At 45.6% G+C, this 20,613-nt stretch overlaps 1 protein-coding gene across 3 annotated transcripts in view; it reads right to left on the reverse strand.

The window, feature by feature from the left end:
- Positions 1 to 20,613, reverse strand: part of KIAA0513 (KIAA0513 ortholog) — a 66,634-nt gene that overhangs the window by 21,085 nt on the left and 24,936 nt on the right. For all 3 annotated transcript variants that reach the window (XM_083165009.1, XM_083165007.1, XM_083165008.1), the window contains exon 2: positions 3,547 to 4,094. In XM_083165009.1, the coding sequence (XP_083021135.1) occupies positions 3,547 to 3,893 (347 nt within the window). In that variant the 5' untranslated portion in view covers positions 3,894 to 4,094. The remainder of the gene's footprint in view (positions 1 to 3,546; positions 4,095 to 20,613) is intronic.

Genomic DNA, 20,613 nt, shown 5'->3' on the forward strand with positions numbered 1-20,613 from the left:
CCCATTCTCAATGGTTATTGCATATTTTACCTAAAATCTAGTGATGGTACATATTTTAGGCCCTGCCCCCTTTCCACCCGCGAGTCATAGCATTTCCCTGCTGCTGCTGGCCAGGTAGTGGTAGAGTGTGCAGGCTGGGGCAATATGTGCGCAATGTGGGGAACCTTGAATGTACACTATGTCTGACACTGCTCTAGGCTGCCAATCCATGTTGATAAAAGTCATTACGAAGCTCCTGAACCTTTGCCTGCCCCTGACCTGGGACTTTACACCAAGAGACAGACTTCTGCAGCAGAGGAGACGGGCAGAAGGGTTGTGACATCACGCGGCGCAGAGGAGATGCCGTGTCACAGTGAGTATGTGGCGCAGGGAGGAAGCCTTCCACTGCGCCGCCCTCAAACGCTATGCTGACATTTGATCCATCGGCGCTGGAGATGAGGGTCCGTGTAGTTGATGCAAGAAGAGCTTTGGACACTGCAGTCTGCTGTAGCAGCCAGGAAGAAAAAAAGTCCTGTGTACAGCACTAGACATCTGCAGATGCTGTGGGCCTATTTTTGAGGTTTATTTGCAACTAATTGTATGCTGATTTTTAAATAAATAAGTTAAAAATTACTTTTTTTATTATTTAATATAGCATATTTTAACACTTTTCATGCATATTTTAAATATGTTTTATGCATTTTGCATGCACATTTCAAGCTTTTTATGTTGCATATGATCCTGTCTCTAAACATTACATTAGTTTCTACTGCCATTGCAATTGACCACTAGGGGCGCTGTCCCATTAGAATCTGCCATTAACTTTGTTTGGACTAGATAAATCTTTACATATCACATAACAGATCCAGAATAAGGGGCTGCGCAGAATGATATACATCCAAAGGTTGTTTTTATTTATCTAGAATATGGTCTCTATAAAATTCATCTAGTCCACAGAAAGTTACTGTCAGATAAAGACTAATCTAGCCAGTTTATTCCCATAGCCCGCCCCCCCCCTTCCTGCTCCCTTTGCAAATCAAACCCCCACATAAAGATTGGGAGAGAGCTATCTGAATCCCCCCAGCGTCTGTAGGGCCCTAGGCATAAGCCTCGGCTGCATAATGGATGATCTGGCTCAGATACTCCGGTGATCATTACAGGCATTTGAACAGTTTGTGCATTGTTGTCGCAATTCCCGGACCCCCTAGTTGATCAATAATTCAGGATGTTACAGAACGTCCTCATATTCGTGTCTATGGCGGATTCTGGCCTTAGCGGAGGATTATGTGTCTGGCTTAGGATCCCTCTCCCCCCCCCCCCCCCCACACCCCCCACCCTTGAGCTTGTTCTGCTTCGTTTGAAGTTATTAGTTGTGGATGAGCGGATTCAGCGCTGAGTTTCAACAACACAGAAATGGCCCATATAGCCATTGCTGTGCCAGCCGGCTGTTCTCGCTGCTGCAAATATATACATATATTCATGTACAACAATTACTGGACATGCTGGTGGAAATGCCAAGTGAATGCGGCTTTATTACGCACAATTAACATTCCCATCAAATAAAAGCAGTCACCCGCGTAATAAATGTCCGTATCTTTTACAGGTGCTCGTTTTATGAGCTCTACTGTGGTGTAATTATATTAATCTGCGCAGACAACACCGTAGTAAGCGCTAAGACATTATCGCACCACGGACAAGTGTTTTATTAATAATTGAATGAAGCCCTTGTATCTGAAACTTTGTCACGCATACACAACAGGCACATTTTGGGCCTTATTCTCAATCGGATAAGTGTAAAAGCGGAGACACTGCGATTATTAGCAGAGTACGCATGCGCCGTGACATGCGTGCCTTGTTGGATCTCATCAGCCAGGTGACTCTCGTCAACGAACATGAAAGATCCATAAGTGTCTCATCGCCGTGTAGCCAGAATTTCGTGTGTACAGAGAAAGGACGCCGGTTTCTGACAGATCTTTTTTTCCCACCCAATGTGGGGTTGGTGTGAGGTCAGTTACGGATGATGACTGCTGTGAATGCAAAAACAATGGGTGCTCCGACCATATGCTAGTGATGACCATTGGCCATTGATGATTTGAAATACTTTTGCCATCAATGGGTGAGAACCAGATGGTTTCCTTCCATCAATCCCACTGCAGAACCTATGTTTTTACCAAGCTGCCGGGACACAGAGCATAGCTCCGCCCCCCAACAACCCTGAAGCCTCGCCTCCATGTTCTGATTGGTCCACGATCCAGTCAGTCAAAGAAAAGGATTCTTAACACCAGTCCTAGAGTTCCACCAACAGGTCATGTTTTCTGGATTTCAATCACTACACAGGTGAATTAATCAATTTTGCTGGGTCAGTACTTTCATCCACAGACAGAAATCCTGAAAACATGATCTGCTGGGAAAAATTGGAGAGTTCAGATTGAGAGCCACCTAAATATTTATTCGTAGATTAAAAGAATATTTAAAAAGTGACTGCATAAATATATGTATAAATATATGTATATAGAAATAGACCTGGACAAGTAGCACACGTTGGCTCATACAGGTCAATGTTAGCTGTATGGCTTGCTGTGAAGAACTGGGAAGCTGCCACACCATGTGCTACCTCTTCCTGGCAATGAATGGGTGAATCTGCTGCCACATTGGTCACCCAGTGTTTCCCCTCAGTGGTAGGGATACACATTTTACATACACTACACTGGAGTCCCTGAAGGAGCGGAGGCTTCAGTGACGGCACATGGCGGCAGTAAGAATGCTGGCTCGGCACATTTTGTGCCGTGACAGGAGAACTCAGGGATCTGCTTTATAATGTGATGCGCTTTGGCAGTCAGCAAACACACAGCCGGCCCCCTGAGGGAATCACTCTGCCGAGGTTTAGGATCCGGCCCCTTAATCATCCGGGCACGTTACTGCACTAAACAGGAACGTGTGTCCCTAGGTCACTGGGATATACCATTATTTCATCTAAACACCTGCTGACCTGTATGACCTGGCAATCCAAAGAGGCTGGCAAAGGGCAAAAAAGCACATGTGGTCCAATGCTATGCCAGCTATGTGCTAAAGATATTGCTGGCACCTGTAGTTCCAACAGCAGCCTTGTATGCTTAGCGCGGCAACACAAAAACACAGGACTATTCTCATTCCTGTGCACCACACGTCTCATGTCTGTATAACCCTGTGCTATCTGCTCACTCACATGTATGCCCGTCTCCGTGCTCACTGGCCCATATTTACTAAGATGGGGGCTTCTAGTTCACATGGGATGTTGCTATGGGCAACCAATCAGAATCTAATTCTTATTCAATTTAGCACCTTCTAGAAGATAATATAGATAGTATCTGATTGGTTGCCCATAGTGGAACAGAACTCCCATCTTAGAAAACTTCCCCCGCAGTATCCGCCTGTTCACAATAACCCAACTCGGCCCATTATTTTCATGTCTCTGGTTTGATATCTGTATTTGTTACTATATAGTTATAACGGGTGGGGATTGGACCAACTTAAAATGTGTGTACATCCTGCACCCAAACCCCCATCCCATCCCATCGCACTGCTTACCCCCCAGTGAAGATCTTCTCAACATATTGCCTGATAAACTCTTTCTGTTCAGACATTTGCTCATCCCGGGCAGACTCTGTGCTCTGATTGGAGGAGAAGGACTCTGAGGATGATCTCTGCGATAGGTTCCAGCGGTGGCGGTTGGGCGACGCATTCTCATTCTCACTGTCTGCCGATTCTGTGGCATCACTCTCAATCTCCTCCTCCCTCTCACCATTTTCCGGGGGGGCCTCTTCCAGCAGCAGGAGCCCGTCTGTATCTTGTTGGGTTGGGAATTCTGGTACCACCACCAGAGGTTCACTATCTAGATCTATCAGGTTCCCCACTGGAACATCGGGGGTCTCCATAGCGAATCCACCCACCGACTCCCCTTTCTGTGCAGTACTGGGTGACACAAGGAAGGACTGGGTCCAGGTTGCTGGCTGCACGATATATACCAGAGGATAAAACGGGTTCCGGGGCAATCTCTTCGGATAGCGATCAATCAGAATTACAGATGGTCACTTCTTAGTGCTGATGGCAGCCACATCTCAGACAAACTGAAGCACCTGAAAGAAGTAGACAATATTGTAGTCATAGAGATTGAAAACTTAACTCCTCCACTGAGAGTTGTATTGTCACTTATCAATGTCAATTAATATATTCTGTCCAATCTGCTGTGCCATCAATACCCCCCCCCCCCCCTCAATTCTTCAGAGACATAGATCTACTTTGTATAACAAACTAGAATATAATACAAGCTTTCAATGTTGACTTACAGCCGATGCAGTTGTATCAAATTAAGGTTTTAGGTCTACATTACAGTCCACATTCACCCAGATAGAGAAGGTCTCCAACATTATAGTCAAGACGGCTCAAACTACCACTATGTAGCCCCTCCCCTTCATTAGTATTTAGTGACTGGCTCATTTCAATTACTCATCTGGATCGGCAAACTGTAATACAGTATCCAAAGAAGGTGTTGCCTACCAAGGTCAACTCATATAGGCCAAATCTGTCGTCAATCTGACCTAAGCAAACCTGTTATTGGTTAGGATCCACTAGAACAGCAGCCACTGACTCAGAGGGAGCTTCAGTAAAATGGCGGAGGTGAGCAAGGGTCTACTTCATGTACATCAAAAAAGAAAAATTGCAGTGGAACCCACAAATGTTTAGCTACAACCCCGATTGAGGCCCACTATGGTAGCAAGTTAATGGGTTGAGCAGGATGACAGAACAAGTGTATTAATTCCTTAGAAACCAGAAGCATATTGAGGCTCAGTGATGTCACTAGTTGTTTGCTCTTATGTCACTACTTCGCAGTGAATGGATAGGCATGCCTTCCTCTGCCATACGCTGAACATAAGGCGGCTTGTGTCACATATATTTGTAGTCATTGCCATTGTAATCTTCCTAAACTCATTTGCCTAATATAAAAGACACAGCAATACAAAACTCCAGAATCCTTCCCAGAACCTCCGCCCACGCAGACAGATTAAATCGCTGTTACTGTGTGCACGTCAGAGCCATCGCCGTCTGTCTGGCTCCCCGTTACCAGAACTGATGAGCTGCAGAGTACGGGGATGGTCTCATTATCAGCACATGCTGACAGAGACACAGGGGGCTCTAATTATCCATCCTGAACCTAATCATCACCTGCAAGAAACTAACCCTCTGTCTTCAACCTCCATTTATCATGGCTTCACTATGTATAGAAGCAGTTTGTTTGCCCTGTGGAGCTCTATTTTCAAGGTTTGGCAATGAACTGGAGTCATGGGTTCCGATCCAGCCATGAGCAAAACTGTATGGAGTTTGTATGTTTACGCTGTGCTTGCGTAGGTTCCCTCTGGATGCTGCCACCCTCTAAAAACATACTGATAGGTTTACTGGCTACTGAAAAAAATGGACCTCAGTGTGTGCAAGCTAGGGAATTTAGATTGTAAGCTCCTTGGAGACCGGGACTGATAAGTTTGTAATAATTATTTTATTTGGTACTTGTGTATTATCACGGCGCCCGTTAAGTAGTTTACGTACTGTCCTATTCAGCGTAGTATGGCGGCACTGGGATCGCATCGCATGCAATTTGCGTGCGACGCGATGGTACTTGTGCAGTTTCACGCCACCCCTGCCTGCGTATCGCATCGCACATAAATCACATGCGATGCGATTTAGCACACCCCCACTATCCATGGCACCCCGAAGTATGGCAAGGGCAGCGAGCAACGCGAGGGGACGCGGGACGCGTCCTCCTGACCTGTTAATACCCTCACTATCAACATCGGTGTGGAGTTGATTTTATAAAGTGTGGCGAGCCTGAAGTGTGGCAAGCGCAGCGAGACCCACGAGAGGACGTGGATTATTTGACGTGTATTCCGCGTGCTCTCGCCATGCTTCGGGCTCGCCACACTTTATAAAATCAACTCCATAGTAGGGGGTGTGAACAGGTCAGGAGAACGCATACCGCGTCCGCTCGTCACGCTTGGGGGGTGCCGTGGATAGTGGGGGTGTGCTAAATCGCATCGCATGCGATTTGCGTGCAATGCGATCCGCGGGCAGGGGTGCCGTGAAACTGCACAAGTACCATTGCATGTGTTGCGATCCCAGTGCCGCCGTACTACGCTGAGTAGGACAGTACTCAAACTACTACGGGCGCCGTGATAATACACAAATACCTTTTATTTATATAGCACTCTTTCTCCAATAGGAGTCACTGGGGCAGATGTATTAAGCCTTAACAAGAGATAAATGCAAGGGGGATAAGGAGAGATAAACGTCCAGCCAATCAGATCCTTACTGACTTTTTTCAAACACAGCCTGTAACATGGCAGTTGGCAGGTGATTGGCTGGACGTTTATCTCTCCTTATCACCCTTGGATTTATCTCTTGTTAAAGCTTAATACATCTGCCCCATTGTGCTTAACAGATAGAATGAATGTAATACAGTACAGGAACAGTGAAGTACAGAAAAGCTTTTCATAAACAATACTTAAGGGAATGGAGGAAATGCTTGAGTAAACAGGAAAGTCTTGAGTATGTTTTTGAAGGATTCTAGAGTGGGGGCCTCTCAAACTGTGCGGGGAAGTGAGTTCTATAGAGTCGGAGCCGCTAGCATAAGATTGGTGCTATAACAACAACAATAGATCTGAATAAGCTCACAAATTACATTCCTTAAATTATATTATACACTGTATAAAACGAACACCGTAAAAGAGGACTAGATATAAATTATATGCGTGTAAGTTAAGGGACATGAGCAAATACTATGGTTTGCGTCCTGCAAACACCCCCCACAAGCCCATCTATCTCCAGAGCTGCTCAGCCCCGTTGTCAGGATCAGGAAGATTCTTGGCGCTTCACATGCTCAAATCTGCCGTTCCCAATTACTGTCTTTGTGCAAACGATCCCCGGAAGCAGAGAGAGAGAGAGCGAGCGCGGGAGTCCATGCCCCCTCTCCCTAGTGCCACGGCTGACAGTATCCGATCAGCACAGAGAGAGAGAGAAATGTCTGAAGAAATTGGTTAGTGAATAGGACAGGAGTGGCGGCTGCTGAGAGGAACGGGGTGGACTTGCCTCATTAGGCTACCACTGGCTTCAGTACATCAATATCCATCTCAAAGCGAGATCGGTCACTGTCTACAGGATCTCTCCGTATAGGGGTGTCCGCTGACCCCTGTTCTACTGGACAGTGGACAGGATGCATCAAGCCAACACACACATCAACACACTCTGGGGGGTATTCTGGTTGATTCGCAGCCGTGCGATTCCACCGAACCCTACCTCGCAGCGTGTGTTCCCACGCACATGTTTATGTTAAATATCCATTCGCATGCTGCCGGGAACGTCTACATCTTTCGGTGGTTACTTACATATGCGTGCACGTTGGGACGGAAATGGGCGGGCAGATGACATCTGGTGATGTCAGCTGCCCGCCCCCTGCGTCACAGCCTCATTGCCATGAGAAAACCCAGCATTCTCATGGGAACACCCATGAAATTCTGGGCGTTCCCATATGGTAATTGGGCTGACCGGTGCCCAACGCCCCTCTCCGCCCTCCACCCGCTATGTTGGGTGCGTGCACCTGGATAACAGAATGTTCAACGTGGGTGCATGCCCCTGCGTATGAAGTGCACTTCTTAGTTTTTAATATATGTATGATGTCTTCATGAATTTCTTTTAATACATTTTTTTATGATTAAAAATCAATTGTTTTCTTATTAAGCTGAGAATCACTGCGCCCCTTGGGAGTACATATTAGCATAAGCTATATGTCCTCTGTCCTCTTTTCTTCTTGTTTAGCTAGAGGTACACAACCTCTTGCAAGGGGCAGCAATAGTGCACAGCATTGTGGTAATCTTTTAGATACATATGACCAGCGCTCCTAGTAGTAGTAGTAGTACGTTTATTTATAAGGCACCTTGGGTTACAATTTCTTGGGTTTCCACACTTAAAAACCATCGGTCCCCCAAGGGCAAATTTATTAAGCCAAATGAAGTGATAAAGTGGAAGGTGATAACGCAGCAGCCAATCCGTTCCTGTGATTTTTCAAACCCAGCTTGACAGTTGGGAGCCTGATTGGCTAGTGCAATATCACTGGCCAGTTTATCACTTCATCGGGCTTAATAAAATCTGCCCATCAATGCCACATGGGGGCATTATTCCTTCCTTCAAACGTTAGCAAGGGAGGAAGCGGCCATTTTAAATCTTCAGTTGAGGTAACCTGAGGTATCAGAGAAAGTCCCCTGCTTCACATTTTATACTGGATCTAGCAGACTTTGGCTCTGTGCATACTGGCAAAAAGCGGGCCTAATTCATGTCCCAATGCCAAAAAATAAATCACAAAAAAGTATCGAAGTACTGACTCAGGCCCAGTGACGGCATCTACAGGTGGGTTCTGAGTCATACGCATCACCATTTGCTGCTGAAAGGGGCATAACTGGGTCGCAGTTGGGTGTTCACGCCTTTGCAAGGCTTAGAGAGGGCGTGTAAATGGAACTGCGGCCTGTGCAGCCTTGTGGGTAAAGCAGACATATGTATGTAGTGGTCTGATACATCTTATGCACTATGTACGGTGCTAGTGCAAGTGCGTCCTCAGATAATATTGGCAGAACCAAGGGTACAGCTGAGGAGATGCATAAAGGCCTGCTGCAGCTCCACATATAGCACAATATCCACATTCAGTTTCCTGCACACAATGCCAGTGTAATTGCAGCACCAGTAACCTAATACATCAGTACCTGCTGGGTGGTAGCTACTGTAGTACAGGGGAATGAGAGTGTAACGTTAAGTACTAGCTCGGTATACCAGATAGGCAGTACCAGCTCTGACGGCCTTCCTACAGGACAGAGACAGTTGCACTTCACCATTCTTGTCTACTTTTGAAAACTAGTTTCAGGGAGATTATAGTCGAGGGGGCATGTCATGCTCCACCCAAGAGGCGTGTCTAGTTCCTTATATGGAGAGATTGTGAAAAGAGATTGTGAACGTGGCACCTAGAAGCGTGGCCGTGTACTGCTACATCTGAGAGGAATCTTGTAAACTTACTTATGTACAACTGTAGATGAGCCCCATAGCAGTTAGTAAGAGCTACTATACTTGGTAAAGTGCAGGGAAATGACGCTGATGATTTAATGTAAATGTATCCGTCTCATTCCTTTTTCCCTAAAAATGTGTAATGTGGGCTAGGTGAAATGAGGGAGATTGCTAGACTAATGAGGGAGAGAGGGAGTCTCCTGCAGGAGGGTAGGCAACTATGGTGCAGGTTTTCCATTTTTAGCCTATGAGAAGTTTGTCCAGGCTTTGGGGATGAGGAGGGCGGCATAACTGTAAGGCATGGAGTAGGCACACTAGCATACATTTTTAGAACAATACGGAAAAGGAAATTAGTTTTGCACTGTACGTTCTTTTTGGTAATGTGATGACTGGAAGGAACAGAATGTTCCTTATGCCATGTCCATTCAGCAAACGGACCTTCACACCAGCTGAAAGCTCAGCGTCTTTAACTAGTTACTGGCTCATCAAAATGACAGAACATCATAATAATGATGTCAGCGCAGGAGACTGTGCAGGGATGAACGGAGCAACACTTGTATTGAGCCGTTGGGCGCCATCTAGTAGACGTTGACACTCAAAGCACTTGAGGTGAGGAGCAGCAACAATGTTTAATTATATAGGATGGGACCACTGTGCAGCCTCTGTAGATAGATAGATAGATACATACATACATACATACACTAATTGGGTTCCGGATTAAAACAAAAGGTCTACAGCAGGCATGTCCAACGTTGGCCCTCCAGATGTTGTGAAACTACACATCCCATCATGCATTGCCACAGTTTTGCTATTAAAGAATGCTAAAACTATTGCAAAGCATGCTGGGATGTGTAGTTTCAAAACATCTGGAGGGCCAACGTTGGACATGCCTGGTCTACAGTGTCTAGATAGACAGTCAATAGGTCGACCACTATTGAAAAGGTCGGCACAAGGAGTAGTTCAACATGGCAATGGACGACAAGTTTTTCACTTTTTTTGTCTATGTCGACATGGACACCATATTAGTGTATCCCATCTGCAAGTCATCTTTGGGAGTGGTACCCTGCGCTCGGCACACTATTATATTCTCTCTCTATGCCATGCATGTCCAAACTATGTCCCTCCAGCTGTTGTGAAACTACAAGTCCCATCATGCCTTGCCACAGTTTTGCTATTAGTGAATGCTAAAACTATGGCAAGGCATGCTGGGACGTGTAGTTTCACAACAGCTTGAGGGCCACAGTTTGGACATGCATACTGGGATCGTGAAGTAAGAACAATCTGGTTTATAATTTATTTTTCAATCATATAAACATATGTTGACCTTTTCCTGTGTCAACCATTGACATGTCGATCTTTTTTCAACGTCAACCTATTGCCGGTCATCTTAGACACTATCGACCCAATCAATGGATACCAAATAATTGGGGGTCCACATGCTCAGGTGTCGACATTGGCACAATTATTTATTTTTTTAAATGATGTCAACATTTTGCTTGGGTCAACCTTTTGACAATTTCGACTTTGTGCAGGTTTACCTTTTGCGGTTGACCTTATGACGGTCGTCCTAGACATTGTCTGACAACTATACCGCAGAAAGGGGAAAAAAAGTCAATGACATTTCCCCAGATTATTGTTACTATTACTGTCCGTTATTTTAAAAAAATGCAGCAGCAGAGTTTACTGCATCTGTCTGTGGAGGAGGTCCACTGGTAGGGTCACCGGAACGGGACAGCATCATTATAAAAGAACCTCAATGCACAGAACTCCTTTCTTGTGGATGTTATTATGTAAGCATTTATTGGATCACTAATGGGGGTTATTCAGACCGGATTGCTGGGCTACTAATTTACAGAGCCCTGCGATCAGGTAATCGCCACCCAGACAGAGTGAAATGCGGCCCTGTTCTAACCTGCAAACTGCTGTGCACGGCTTGCATTAGTTTGATCGGCAATTAGCTGCAAATCCATTTGAAACCTGCTCACAACGTGCCCATACACTCATCCGATTTGGGATGATTTCACCCGATCCCGATGGATTGGGCCAAGAAAATCGGCCCAAATCAGATGAGTTTGACATCCCATCTGACCCAATCCGCAGTCACGAGTGCATCGGGTTGAACCTTACAGTTTGAACCTGCTGCAGGTTCAATCTGTTGGATCGGACCCATCAGTGGTACATCGCGGGGGCTTTTTAGATCTGTATGTGCAGCTTTGGGATCTGAGCAGCTGGTAGCGGCATTTGCCTGGAAGTGGCTTCTGAATTTAAAAAAATATTTTGAAAAGACTGGGCAGATGCTGACTGGCTGAGAGAATTCTCTCAGCCAATCAGATGGGAGGCTGCTGCTTGGCTGAGAGAATTCTCTCAGCCAATAACCGTCCGGCCAAACTTTTCAAAATATTTTTTCAAATTCAGTAGCCACTTCCTGCTCCAACTCCGACGCCCACCCCAAGCTCCCCGGGAGTTCTTTACATGCAATAAATCGCATGCACAATCTATCGATTATAACCAGGCCTGCTAATTCACAGCCTTGCAATCAGGTCCGAATAACCCCAATGTTTGGAAATCTCAGTGATGTCACTGTTTCCTTGTGAATGGAGAGGCTGTGTTTTCAGTGATGTCACTGGTTCCTTGTGGTTGGAAAGGCTGCTGCATTCTCAGTGATGTCACTGATCCCTAATGTATGTATAGACTGCATTCTCAGTGATGTCACTGGCTCCTTGGGAACATACAGACTGAAATTTCAGTGATTTCACTGGTTCCTAGTGTAAGTATAGACTGCATACTGAGTGATGTCACTGGTTCGTTGTGAACGAACAGACTGAAATCTCAGTGACGTCACTGGTCCCTAGTGTAAGTATAGGCTGCATTCTAAATTATGTCACTGGCTCGTGAATGAACAAGCTGAAATCTCAGTGATGTCACTGGTCCCTAGTGTAAGTATAGGCTGCTTTCTCATATAGCATATCTGCCTCCACTGGGTATAGTTGACGTGCACTTTAAAAACAAAGGATAGAGGCTGAACACAACTGATCCTCCTACACAAAGTAGTGAGCTACACAATGCAGATAAATCATTTCACAGGAGGATTTCATTGTGTAAGAGGATTTTACACCCACGGATGACTTTGCTTCAAAAGAGAAGCGCTGGTCTAGGACAGAAAGACTGAGAAACCACAAGGAGGACGCCATGAAATGCCAACAAGTACTGTGCGCTGTTTGCTACATTAATTATTCAGTTTTTTGTTTGATTTTTTTCCTTATGTGAGGGAATACATGTTTATTACATCTGGTGTATAGAAAAACATGATCTAGCCATTTATTACTACACATATAGTATTATTAGAGCATTACCAATACTTAAAAACAAGTTGATCCTTAAAGTTCCACCTAATAAGAGGGTGTACAAGAATAATGCTGCTTTCCTACTGCCTAAATGGGTAATGACCCGGTATTTGTAAATGGGTCTTTAAACGGGTAAGAGCCATAAAGACCCTTTCCCACTACAGCTCTTAAACGGTGAATTGCCGTTTAAATACCGTTTTGTCACATTCACTTTGTACCTGGTAAAACCACAAAGCAACCCGTTTAAAGCCATTGTAAACATGGGCTGTCATAAAAATAGACTTTTCTTGCCCCACTGTACAGTCATCACATGCAGGAAGCCAATCATGTCCTTAACCTTTATTATTATTACTAAATACCATTTAAGAGCCTTTCCCACTGGCAAAAAATAGCTCTTAAACGGGTAAAACACTGCTTTTTACCCGTTAAACAAATACCGGTATTTGTTAAATGGGTAAAGCAACCTGGAGCTTTCCCACTGCAGCTCTACCCGTTTAAAAAGGCCAAAAAAAAACTGCAATTTACCGTTTAAGAGCTGCATTGGGAAAGGGGTATAAGCTGATAATGGCCTTTATTCTGGTTCCTTCTCAAATGGACAAAACCATGTTCACTGCAGAGGGGGGGAAGGGGGGGGGGGGGGGGAGAGAGAGAGAGAGAGAGAGAGAGAGAGAGAGAGAGAGAGAGAGAGAGAGAGAGAGAGAGAGAGAGAGAGAATTAGATTTGGGTGGGGTTTTACTTCAAAGTGAGATCTATATTGCAGTGTAAAAATAAAGCAGCCAGTATTTTCCCTACATAGAAACAAAATAACTCACCCAAATCTAACTCTCTGCACATGTTATATCTGCCCCATCTGCAGTGCACATGGATTTGTCAATTTGAGAAGGAATTTGCCTTTGTGAGTGTACCAGAATAAGTGCCAATGTCAGTAAGTGAATACTAGTAATTTTTATTTTGTCAATTTATCATTCAAAGCCGGCAGCCTATAATGTAATTTCATTTGGTACTTATAATTTTTGGTTGAAAGTATATGTTCTATGAAGGGGACTTTTTACGGTACCATGAAAAAAATGAGGATAATAACGGAGCGCACTGTTGGTGCGGAACCGGGATAATCAAATCCTGTGACCTGGTCGCAGAGAAAGAGGAAAGAAATTGATAGACAAATAAAATGGCCATAAAAACTACAATCAGCTGATCTCTACGGGGTTAATTTACCAAGATGGGAGTTCTTTTGAAGATGGGAATTTGCCCATAGCAACCAGTCAGATTGAACTTATTTATTATTTCTAGAAGATAATAGATTGAGTCTGATTGGTTGCCCATAGCAACATCCCATCTTCTATAGAACTCGCATCTTAGCTCTCCTCTGCTGCTGCCTGTTTGACAGACAGCGGCATTGTAGAGGGGGCAATAACGGAAATGGGGGCACGAGGACACCATTTTCTGGGAGGGGGGCACCTTGGTTCTGCACATTACCACACAGGCTTGCCTTTGTGCAGCTTAATATGAAGAAGCTTAATCAGCTGGCCGCCTGCAGGAACATCACCCCAATGGTCTGTAAGGATGATCCCAAATTGGGACGTCGCAGTTACATGCAGAAGGCATCTCTTCCACTGAGACATCTCCTGCATGTTCTGCCTTAAAAAGAGAGATGAATGGGTTTCCGGCTTGGTTTCGATCATGCCAGTGGCTGGCTAGTTAAATGAAATACCCAACTTACATGTGACATCACATTGAGGGGGAGACCCGGACATAAAACTTACATGTGACATCACATTGAGGGGGAGTCCCTGAGATAAAACTTACATGTGACATCACATTGAGGGGGAGTCCCTGACATAAAACTTACATGTGACATCACATTGAGGGGGAGTCCCTGACATAAAACTTACATGTTTGGAAAGCTTCCCAATGTAACATATAAACAGCACTACATTTCCTCTACTTGGTTGGCGCACAGCAAAACATAAGATCACAGGGACAGATGGATCGCTCTGACATGAAACGCGTTGAGTATTTGTGACAGAGCGTGGCCAGAAATAACTGCATGAAAAGTTCCTGCACCCTATTAGGAGTATAATTTCCCCCCCCCTGGCTCTTTCAGCTACTTGCTAATGTAAGCTGGGCCGTGGGCCGCAATATCTTCAATTAAAGAGTGGAACCAAGCTGAAAAGCTGCAGCACAGGAAAAATACAGCAGCACCAATATACTATGGGTTTGGGATGAGCAGTCAAGAGTGCAAACATTAGACAAACCGTGAAACATTCCCGATCAGTCCAAAATGTCAGTACTGCCAGGTAAGGGGGTGATGCAATTTGTCACGTCAAACAAAAGACACGGAATAAAAGTACTCCTGTCACCCACACATTGTAGCACCTTGCACCTGTAACAACCTGGGCAGTTCCTCTTTCCTGTCTGGGATGCCGCTCTCTGCTGCAGTGCTCCTAGCACACTCTGGGGCAGATTTATTAGGCTTGGAGAAGAGATAAACTGGAGAAAACGCGGAGAAAAGGTAAAAGGAGATAAAGCACCAGCCAATCAGCTGTGTTTGAAAAAGACAGTTGGGAGTTGATTGGCTGGTGCTTTATCTCCTTTTACCTTTTCTCCAGTTATCTCTTCTCCAAGCTTAATAAATCTGCCCCTCTGGCCTGTATCTCAGCACTGATACTGATATACAGACCAAACTGTGCTAAAAGCTCCACACCAAGCAGGGAAGAGGAACTGCATGGTAATTGAAAGGTGCAGGGTGCTAGAGTGAACACTATACACACACACACAGTCAATGTAATAGGTAAAACCAATGCTAGTGGCTTCCAATCCTAAAATATGTGGACAAACAGAAGTGAATCTTGTCTCTCCTCACATAATTAAAACAAAGGATGATAAATAAAAACAATCTACTTCATTTATACTGCTTTCACATTGCAGAAATGGGTAATGACACAGTATTCTTAAATGGGACTTTAAAACGGGTCTGAGCCTTGAGACCTTTCACATTGCAGGTGAAAACCGTTTTAAAAATCATTTAACACCATTCAAAATTCAACCCGTTTAACCCCCAAGGGACACGTTTCAAGCCATTGAAATAGAGCCATTCACACTGCCTAAAAAACGGCTTTAAAACGTGTAGGACTCTGCTTTTTAACCGTGTTGAAATACCGGTTATCTTGAACCGGTAAATCAACTTTGGCACTTTCACATTGCAGCCTTAAACGTTTTAAAATGGGAAAAAAACGTCAATATACCGTTTTAAAAGTGCAATGTGAAAGGGGTATTAATTATATATATGTTTAAATAAAAAAATAATAATTATGGCGTAGGAGTGCCGTGAAAGAAATTCTGATACCTTGGGGTACCACAGTTTAAAAAAAAGTTTGGAAGCCACTGCACTAGGAATTTGAGACATCACAAGCATGAACAATATGCTTCAGTCATTTGCTCCTCGTCACTAGATAGGCTGAACACTGGTTCGGTACACAAAACGTCTGCTTCTGATGCATTATACTGTCGGACCCCCCTCCCTGAGATAGCAGGTTCCTGAGCTATGTATCTGGCTACAGACATAGCTGGCACAGGGGCTGACCATCTGCACTGATTAAACCGGTCAGCAAACGCCTCAGGCATGATACAAAGATCTGGACACTCGACATTCGCTCAACTCTGATGCCAGAACACCTGCGCTGCAAGATGGCGGCTGGGTAACAGCAACCCCATATACCAATAAGAATATTTTTTTTTTCATTATACTTGTCCCTTAGGAGCCCGTTTATTGTTAAATATTTGCGGCTATAACCTCAAAAACACCCGTTTTCTGGGGGGTGACCACAAAAGTTTTGTATTGCACTAATGTATTACTGAGGGACTGCAGCAGGTATTATTATTATAATTGGTACTTGTTTCCTAGCACGGCCACAACGATCCTGATCGTGGGCATCGTGAGGTAAAATCGGGGGCATCGCATGCACTAAAAAAATCGGGTGCGATGGTACCGACGCGATGCCCGCGATTTCCCCATAGGGAACAATGTTAAATGCCTCAATTTACCCGCGATGCCCCTGATTTCCCATAGGAATCAATGTTAAATGGCTCAATTTACCCAAATCATCATAGGGAACAATGGTAAATGGGCCAGAAAACCCAAAAAACACTGCTGAACAGTGAAATGTCCCCCCAAAAGTCGTTTACGCGTCCTCCGACCTTTTCATACCCCCACTATCCACGTCGGCGTGGAGTTGAGAATAGAATAGTGTGGCGAGCGCAGCGAGCCCCGCGAGGGGACGCGGATACCTGTGAAGCCCGCGAAGGGACGCGTTTACCTGTGAAGATATCCGCGTCCGCTCGCCACGCTTTGGGCTCGGTGGCTCGCTGCGCTCGCCACACTATTCTATTCTCAACTCCACGCCGACGTGGATAGTGGGGGTATGAAAAGGTCGGAGGACGCGTACCGCTGCGCTCGCCACGCTTCGGGTTCGCGTTGATCGTGGGGTGGCATCAACTACTTTTGTGGGGACATTTCACTGTTCAGGGGTGTTTTTTGGGTTTTCTGGCCCATTTACCATTGTTCCCTATGATGATTTGGGTAAATTGAGCCATTTAACATTGATTCCTATGGGAAATCGGGGGCATCGCGGCTAAATTGAGGCATTTAACATTGTTCCCTATGGGGAAATCGGGGGCATCGCATCTGGACCATTTAAGCTTTTTTTAGCCGCATACGACGCGACCGACGCGATATTGACTTTTTTCAATGCATTTCAATGGGAAAAATCGGGGGCATCGCGTCGGTCACGTCGCAGACCACTAAAAATGACACCCCATGCCCGCGATTGTGGCCGTGCTAGGAAACAAGTACCTTATAATTATAGTTATAAGGAGCCACAAGTGTTTTGCAGCGCAACAGTGCAGGGAGAAAAACTTAGCATTACAGTAAATAAATAACAGAGTATAGGAAAAAAAGAGCACCACAACTCAATACACATTACAGATTAGGTGTAAGTAGTGAGGATGTGATCAACGTACTACAAGGGGCTGGTGGCCAAAGATGGAGATGAGGATGGTCGCTGAGTGTTTGAGTATGGGAGAGCTGTGAGTTGAATGTGAAGAGAAGAGAGCTTTGACAACAGGAGGGAAGAGGGCCCTGCTCGGAGGAGCGTAAAATCAAAGCATGAAGCTACAGGTGGTTTCCATGGAGGGAGGAAAAATTCCACTTTCATATGTAACAGCTGCAGTGGAGTCAAGGTAACACTAAACAGCGCATTTTTAGTCTCACAGGTGACCATTTACAGTATTGGGTTACGTTCAGTTCTATGTTAGGAGAAAGTCTTGTGTATGCATTGGAAAAACAGAGAAGTGGTGCAGAACTGCATCCGGTCCTTCAGCAGAGACTGATCACCTCCCCTGTGCATAAATAGACATTCTGAGGGGTACATTTACTAAGACGGGAGTTCTATTGAAGATAGAAATAATAAGTAGATAAAAAAATAAATAAGTAGATTTAGATTGGTTGCTATGGGCAACATCCCATCTTCAATAGAAAAGTACATCTTACTAAATTTACCCCTGAGAATCTTAAACCCAACTACTGTGTAATATTAATAGTAAATATTTTCCTTGACACTTGGAGCTGTAGCAATGCTGCCACGCAGAGGTGTGTGACCGTGATTCCTGATAGGCGGTACGGAACTCATAGTTGCTGGCGATAGCTACCGGGGCTGACACATGACTGCAGTCCGTATTTACCAGCTTAGATCTGGATTTTACACTTGCCTTGTGCAGCTACCAATGTCTTATTCTGAGCTCAGCTATCCTATAACGCAGGGTGCCTTAACCCTTTGAGTGCCAACATTTCTGTGAGATGTACAAAATATCTGCTAAAAATGCCAGCATCGCTCAGCTCACATTTGGGTACTTGTGTAGTGTCACGGCGCCAGCATGGCCGCGCGCTACTTCCGGGTTCTGCGCTCGCCAAACTTTCTAAAATAAACTAAATAAACTCCATGCCAACATGGATAGTTCATGCCACCACTATCCACGTTGGCATGGAGTTGATTTTTTAGCGAGCCACCGAGCCCATAGCGTGGGCGAGCGCAGCGAGCCCTGCAAGGGGACAGACGCACGGCCATGCTGCCGCCGTGAAACTACACAAGTACCCACATTTGTTATATAAATTCAAATAAAAAATGTTCCATACATCTTTGTCTTCTCCCTTGTCTTGTCTGTCCCCTCTGAGGGCCCCCTGGAGGATGTGACCCTGATAATAGCTGATGAAGGGGACTTGCTCCCCGAAATATTATTAAATGCACTAGGGTCTGTCTCAGTGCAAAGTCTTTGAGTGCCACCACCCCACCAGACAGATATTTTTTATATAATATTTCCTATATAAGGCAAACATTACAGGTCATTCTGATGCATACAAACAGTTGGTACTTGTGTAGTTTCACGGTGCCACGTTACGCTACGCTGTCAGCGTAGGCCAAGGGCAACCTAGCGTAGTCAGCGTAGTGTCTCCGGCGTCCCTGGCGAGCCTAGTGAGTGCCTCTCATACAGCGCCGCAACCGCCAGATCCCTGGCAGACACCGGCAGAGAGGCGCTCCATCGAGCGCCTCATACACAAGTTTGTCTAAGTCATTTGTACGGCAACCCTGCCCGTCTCCACTTCAGGGAGACGGTCAGGGTTAGAGGTTTGGTCGCGCGTTCATCACTTGCACAAAGGGGATGCGGGTGCAGGTGCGTCTCATGCACAATAAAGGACGCATTTTACAGTGCTCCATGTTACATACTGGCAATTGCCTCCATTTCAAACCCCCACTATCCACGCCAGCCCAGAGTGTGGCGAGCGCAGCGTGCCCTGTGAGTGGACACGGTACGCATCCTCCCGACCTGTTCATACCCCCACTATCCACGCCGTCGTGGAGTTTATTTCATAAAGTGTGTCGAGTGCAGCGAGCCACTGAGCCCGAAGCGTGCCGAGCGCAGCGTGCCCCGTGAGTGGACACGGTACGCATCCTGCCGACCTGTTCATACCCCAACTATCCACGTCATCCCGAAGCGTGCCGAGCGCAGCGTGCCCCGTGAGTGGACACGGTACGCATCCTGCCGACCTGTTCATACCCCAACTATCCACGCCGTCGTGGAGTTTATTTCATAAAGTGTGTCGAGTGCAGCGAGCCACTGAGCCCGAAGCGTGGCCAGCGCTGCAAGCCCCGCTGGGGGACATGGAATACATGTAAAGTAATCCGCGTCCACTCACCATGCTTTGGGCTCATTTTCCGCTACGCTTCCGGCTCAGTGGTTCGCTGCGCTCGCCACACTTTATAAAATCAACCCCACGCCGACGTGGATAGTGGGGGTATGAACAGGTCAAGAGGACGCGTACCGCTTACGCTCGCCACGTTTTGGGCCGACGTGGATAGTGGGGGTGTTTCAGGAACACATTCACACCTGTCATGTCAGGCAGGTTAATGATGGTCAATGGTTCCCACACAATGTAATAAGCTGTGACACAACGTTGACTGACTGCACTAACTGCATAAGCTCTGGTTAGCTGCGAACGTACACACAGACGCAGATACAAGCTGACTACGCTGGCCGCGGGGACAGGACGCTGATGCTGACAGGGACACTACGCAAGTGGCACCGTGAAACTACACAAATGTTGCTTGCCAATTTCTACACCTATTTTTACAAATTTAGCACTCAAAGGACTGAGCTTGTGAAACTCTAAAGCTAAGTCCACATTAATAGCTATATCTGCAGATCAACTGATCTGCAGATATAGCTACAGACGGATTGGGCAGTGTGTTCTCCATACACGCTGCTCGATCCATCGTGACTGAAAATACAAGTGGGCAGGTGCATTTGCCTGCACCCACCCACTGAGCTGTCAATCAGCGGCAGCTCCTGGCACGGCTGTTCACAGATATATCGTTCGTACACACTATCCTATGGTGTATCAATATATCGGCCAGTTTGTACACACGTTTACAGTCCAGTGGATAAACATATCCGTGCCAGTGCACAGATGGTATAAATCAAACTGACTGAGGTACTAAGGGGCAGATTTATTAAGCTTGGAGAAGAGATAAACTGGAGATAAAGCGGAGAAAAGGTGAAAGGAGATAAAGCACCAGCCAATCAGCTCCCAACTGTCTTTTTCAAACACAGCTGATTGGCTGGTGCTTTATCTCCTTTTACCTTTTCTCCGCTTTATCTCCAG

The sequence above is a fragment of the Crinia signifera genome, chromosome 11, assembly GCF_055691185.1.
Source record: "Crinia signifera chromosome 11, ASM5569118v1, whole genome shotgun sequence".
Classification (NCBI taxonomy): Eukaryota; Metazoa; Chordata; class Amphibia; order Anura; family Myobatrachidae; genus Crinia; species Crinia signifera.